Source organism: Neophocaena asiaeorientalis, unplaced genomic scaffold (assembly GCF_003031525.2).
Source record: "Neophocaena asiaeorientalis asiaeorientalis breed wild unplaced genomic scaffold, Neophocaena_asiaeorientalis_V1.1 scaffold30, whole genome shotgun sequence".
Lineage (NCBI taxonomy): Eukaryota > Metazoa > Chordata > Mammalia > Artiodactyla > Phocoenidae > Neophocaena > Neophocaena asiaeorientalis.
In genome coordinates, this window is record NW_020174923.1 from 8,146,691 (window position 1) to 8,152,773 (window position 6,083).

At 56.1% G+C, this 6,083-nt stretch overlaps 1 protein-coding gene across 2 annotated transcripts in view; it reads left to right on the top strand.

Moving 5' to 3' along the window:
* The window catches only part of MGAT5B (alpha-1,6-mannosylglycoprotein 6-beta-N-acetylglucosaminyltransferase B), a 66,271-nt gene that overhangs the window by 9,159 nt on the left and 51,029 nt on the right, over positions 1 to 6,083 (top strand). For both annotated transcript variants that reach the window (XM_024761038.1, XM_024761037.1), the window contains exon 3: positions 3,599 to 3,746. In XM_024761038.1, the coding sequence (XP_024616806.1) occupies positions 3,599 to 3,746 (148 nt within the window). The remainder of the gene's footprint in view (positions 1 to 3,598; positions 3,747 to 6,083) is intronic.

Here is a 6,083-nt window from a genome sequence, read left to right on the forward strand (position 1 = left end):
TATGGCAGCGGAGCTTCCCCCATCCTGCTTAGCCCCTCTGGGTCGTTGTCCTGCCCCCTGCCCATGTCCTCAGGCCTTGTCCTCTCTCCTGGTCCCCTAGGCTGGGCTGGGAAACTCCAGTCTTTCTGGCTGAATACGCAGCGTCATTTAGGTTTCTCTCTGTCTCATTGCTCCCGGCATCTAGATGAAGCTCTGGCCCACCCAGGGCTTTAGCAAAACAAAACAGAGCTCTCTCGCTAAGGAGATTCTGACGGCTTTTATAGGAACACTTCTTTCCTTTTCTATTACCCTGATCTCTGGGGGCAATTAGGGGAAGAGCAGAAACAAGGGTCCCAGGCTGTAGACCACGGTGGGGGCGGGGGGAGACGGACGCTGAGGCCCAGAGAAGGACAGTGGCATGCCCCTTCCCCCATCTAGTTGGGGCAGAGCAGGTCTGGAGTCAAGGCTTCCTGGGCCACAGTGCTGCCCCCAGGCTCTGTCTGGCTCTTGGGGCTGCTGTAGCTCTAGGCCAGATCTTGCAGTTATCGGCTCCATCAGCTATTTTGAAGTTTTTGAAATGAGATGGGGTTGGGAGTAGGGGTGGGGTATGGTTGTCAGTGAGATCTTGGGAGGGGCACGGACAGTGAGCTCAGAGGGGAAAAGGAAGCTTGGGATGAGCCCGGAGAGAGGACAGCCGTGTGACAGGGCAGGTGCCAGGCCTGAGGCATTGTGGGAACGCAGCGCCACCCCAGGAGCAGTGATGTGCCTCAGCACTGCTAGAGTGCTACGTCTCAGGTTCCAGCTGCCGCCCAGGCTCCGTGGTCCAGTTGGGCCTGAGTGCGTGGCTGGGGGGCCTCTCAGGCTCTGGCCTGAGAATGTTCCCAGCCATGGCCTCACTCTCCGTTCTTCATCCCACTCCTTTGGGGAAGGGGCCACCCCAGCCTGAGCTATGAGCGATCAGGGCAGCCCAGTGAGGCCGGCCAGGCTGTGCACTGCACAACTCCAGGACATCCATCAGGTGGCCCACAACATGAGCGGCTCCCCTGGGGCTGTGCAAAGGGCTGTCAGGACAAATCATCTGATGGGCTCGTATTTCTCTAGCTGAAATGAAGGGAACTCCCTTCTTGTTTTACTCTGTGCTCCAAGCACTGGTTGAAAGCAAGGTATTGCGTTTGAATGATGGGCTTTGGGGGTCGTCCTCAAGGTGAGAGTGATTTAAAAGAGTCATCTGTTGTCCCCAGATGTTCAACTCTGTGGAGTTGAAAGAGAGAAGGAGCTATTTGTATCTTGCTTTTTGATTGACTAACCGATTGAGGCCAAGTGAGTCGGGAGAGGCCGAGTGGTGGGAGAGACCTCAGTTTTGCTTCATTTAACACTATGGTGAAATTTCCTGATCCCAACGGAAAAATCCATCCAGTTTTCTGAGGGGAAAGTGGGAAGACCATTAGCTCTTTCAGCTACTCGGGTGGGAGGGGTTGGAGACAGTTTCTTTCCTTCCTTCCTTCTGAAGCCCAGTTTCTCCAGTCCCCAACCCCACCCTGTGTCTGTCCTCCGCTTCCTCTGCTCTCCCCACCCTTGGCCCCCAGCCCCCCATTCATGCCCATCCATTTCTTTGGAGCCAGGGATCCAGGCTCTCTGAGGAACCTGCAACTCCTCCCTGCTCTGGATTGGATGCTTGGCTGGGTCCCCCCGCCGAGCTCCCCATGGCCTCCCATCTGACCTCAGGTGGGCTCAGCTGGCAGGGGAACCCAGCCGGGAGGCGACTTGGTGTGAGAAAGCGGTGGCAGTCACTGGAACGGGCCTGGTGCCAGGGGATATGGGGACAAGCAAAGCAGAAATGTCACAAGCAGCCCTGGTGACGTGCAGCCTCTCTAGGCCCCCGTCCTTGGCTCAGTCCCAGGCATGGAGCAGAGGAGACCGGCCCCCTCCTGCCCCCCTCCCCACTTCTCCCCCCGTCTCTGCCTCTGGTCCTCAGTGGCCAGCCGTGGTCTCTCCTGCCCCGCTCCTGGCACCTTGACATTGGGTTGCAGACAGGGCCTGGTGTTACTGCCTTGGGTTTGGGACACTGAGGCTGAGAGCAGTATGACGACTCCCTTGGTCATATGGCCATGCAGGGGGTGCTGGCAGAGGCAGGTGAGAGGCCAGGTGTCCACCGTAGCCCCTCTGAGTCCGCTGGGCCCTGACCCTTTCCTTTCCTGAGAAGCAGATGCTGTTGGTGCCCACGTCCTCAGCCCTCACGATTCCTGTCACATGCTGGAGACAGCGCTGCCACCCCACGGCAGGTGGAAAGTACCAGAACATGGCCGTCCTTGGGAGCAGCCCTTAAGCGGTGACTGGCGGGAGGTGGTGTGCACATGCCTGGCCCCCTCGCTCCCTGGGGGAGAACTCTGAGGCCGGTTCTACACCTGCTGGTTTCCCCAGGTTGATGACATGCCCTCTCTGGGCTGCCTCCTTGTCCCTGGGTCACCTCCCCACTTCCCTTCACCTCCCAAATAACGACTTGCCCTCAAACCCTTGTCTCAGGGTCTGATTCTGGGGAGCCCCACCCAAGGCAGCCCCTGACACCCCCGCCCCTCCAGCAGCCTGGGGAGTCCCTGGGAGCATCTGCGTCCCCATGGATTCAGCTCATTAATTAAGAGTGACTCAGAGCTTGGCCCCTGGGGTTTGCAGGCAGCCCGGTTGGGGTTTGCAGTGTCTGGAACCGAGCACCTACGGATGGTTTGGAGGGGCTGCTTAAAACCTTCACAAAATTTAATTAAAAAGGAAGGCAAGGGCTGCTCTCCCACACTGGCACGGGCGATGCTAATGCTCGGGAGTGATTAGTAAGGAAATTGTGGAAAGTCTCGGGCTGGTTAATGGAATCTTGGTTGAAGCACCTCGTTTTCATTTAATTTTATTCTTCACAAGGTCTCCCGGCCCCTCAACCCTGGAGTTGATATCTGGGGAACCCAAAGACCGGGTTGAGAGTCAGGACAAATTCACAGTGGTTTTCCTAGGGTGGTGTCTGGGGGAGTGGGTGGGGATGGGAGGTGGCTGGGGCCCCGAACCCCTTGAACACGGGCTCCCAGCCTGTGCATCCGAGCCACGTGAAGAGCAAGCAGAATGCAGGGTCCTGGGCCCCATGCCCTAGAGATCTGAATTGGCAGATCTAGACAGCGAGGGCCCAGGAATCTGGACTTTAACAGCCTGGCCAGGAGATTCAGGTGCGGGTGGACGGTTGACCACACTTTTAGAAACCCTGGTTTACAGGTTCTGTCTGGAACTTGCTGTTAGGGGGTTTTGGGGTTCCTGTCCCACTACTGGGCCTTCCCTGTCTTCTCACAGACTTGAGATTATGTCTAAAGCCAGATTTTGCTGGTGACAAAAACTGAGGCCCATAGAGGTTAAAAGGTCATCCCAATGTCACACAGCTGGTAGGGAGCAGGGTGGGCCCAGGCCTCTCTGGATTCCTGTCCTGCAGGGGTAGGGGGTGGGGCAGGCTCACTCTCCTGACCCCTCCCCTTCCCGAGAAGATGCGGGTGGGGCTGGGATCTGAGCCACCCCGCCAGACACCAGGTGGTCTCAGGTGGCCTCTGGGCTGCTTGGGCTGTGCCTGACTGCACCCACACTCTTCCTGCAGTGATGGGTGGGCCGGAGTCCCGCGGTGTCCTCCGCAAGATGAGTGACCTGTTGGAGCTGATGGTGAAGCGCATGGACACGCTGGCCAGACTGGAGAACAGCAGCGAGCTGCACCGGGCTGCCAGCGACAGGCACTTCCCTGTGGACAGGTGAGGGGGCCCCCGGGAGGGAGAGAGGCACCCCACTGTGTGCTGGGCTGGGGATTCGGCTTCAAAATGCATACACACACACACACACACACACACACACACACACACAATGCATAGTGTGTGGTTTTTATAAATCTTCCCTAAGTGGCTTCCCATTGTATGTGTGGGTATGCACTTGGTTGTGATGGCCATAGTGATCACCTGTCCTCCTCCCGTGGACGTGGGCCGTCTTTTTATTTATTTATTTATTAATTTTTGGCTGCATTGGGTCTTTGTTGCTGCGTGCAGGCTTTTTCTTTAGTTGCAGCAAGCAGGGGCTACTCTTCGTTGGGGTGCACGGGCTTCTCATTGCAGTGGCTTCTTGTCGTGGAGCACGGGCTCTAGGCGCGTGAGTTCAGTAGTTGTGGCACACGGGCTTAGTTGCTCCGCGGCATGTGAGATCTTCCCAGGCCAGGGCTCGAACCCATGTCCCCTGCGTTGGCAGGCAGATTCTTAACCACTGCGCCACCAGGGAAGCCCCGACACGGGCCATCTTTGCAAGCAGGATTTCCTGGTTTATTCATTCTAAATATTACCCCCACTGAGGCCAGAATGTGCAAAGTTCCCCAGGGTTTTGTGCTGCAGCCCCACGTGCCTCTGTGTAGCCCCAGGAACCCAGGTGGTGCACCTTAAGTGTCGAGTTCTCCTGAATCCCAGAGAATGAGGGGACGTGAGGTCAGGGCCATCCCAGCTGGGAGTCCTGGACCCCAGACTTGGATGTGGAGGGAGGAGGCTTGGACCCCACCCATGCCAGGGAGGCACTCTGCACCTGACCTTTTAGATGTTGAGGTTCTTGATGAGATGAAATTGCTGTGTGTTCTAACTGCTGAAAAATTCGCTTGAAACCCACACTTTTACACAATTTGGGAAAAGCTATACCTCGGCCAGTGTGATTTGCTAAAAGTGTTCTACTGCTGAAAATTATGTTTGAAATCCACACTTTTAGACAATTTGTGGGAAAGCTATACCTCAGCCAATGCGTGTGATGTAAAAGCCAAATTTCCAGGCATTTCTGAAGTTCGGTGTTGGGCAAAATCAAAGAAAGTGATGGTGGTGAGTCCTGGTCATTGAGGGGCCCTGGCTGGGTGGAGCCTGAAGCACAGCCCACCTCTTTGGTCTAGTGGGGGGATCCTTTGCCCCATAGGCTGCCTGGGCTGGACTACTGGCCGTGGGTCCCAACTCAAACAGGCCTTGCTGATTGAATGTTCTGGGTGCCCAGTCAGGTCAGCCGATGTCAGCATCCCCGTCCTCATAATGGGCGCCATTTACTGAAAGCTCACTTTGTTGAGTTACCTCCATGATCCTGCCAATCCCACAGCCACCTTATGGGGGGCTTTAATCCCCGTTGCATAGAGGAGGAATCTGAGGCACAGAGATGTTCATGAACCTGCTCAAAGTTGCACAGCTGCTGAGGAGCTGGGGCCCCGGTCAGATGGCCCCAGAGCCCCACCTTTCTAACCAGTGTGCTCTTGGTGGCCGTTCGTTAAATATGCGGCTACGTAGGGGTTCGTTTTTATCCCTTTGCAAGACTTTTCATATCAATTAATTCACAGCTCAGGGCAAACAAATCCTTTGTTAGACCTTTGCTCTGATTTTTTTGTTTTGGAAAATGTAGGCACTAAAATTACAGTCCTGGAGCCTGGGATGAAATGCAGTTGTGGGTGTGAGGAGCCCACCTCAGTGCCTGGCTCCGGGTGGGAGCTCTCCACCAGCGGGAAGTCGGGGCCCCTGGGTGGGCTGCGCGGCTGTGTGCTGGGTCCCCGTTTAAATGCTCTCACCCTCCAGGGACTGAGCATCTGACAGAAGAAACTAAAGGGATCTGTCTGCTCGTGAAATACGTCCTGGCACTTACTAAGCACCAGGCACTGCTCTCGGTGCTGGGGACACAGTGATGAGCCTTGCGCTCATTCCTGCGGGGAAGACAGACAGTAACCGAGAAAAAGAAAGAAATGAGATAAAGTCAGATACTGAGCCGTGTTCTAAGGATGAGGCAGTGGGTGACTGGGAAAGGGGCTATTCAAACAGGGCGGTCTGGCAAGGCCCTTGGGAAATGGTGATATTTGAGCTCAATTCTGCATGATGGGAAGGAGCCAGCCACGTGAGGAGCTGGGGGGCAGAGAATTTGAGGTAGAGAGAGCAGCAAGTACAAAGGCCCTGGGGTAGGAGCAAGCTTGGTGTGTTGGAGGAAAGGAACCAGTGTGAAGGCCAACCTGGCGGAGCGTGGTGGGGTCTGGGAGGGGTCAGCTGTGGTAAGTAGCATTGGGACACTATTCTTAGAGCTGTGGGTTAGCGGGGGCG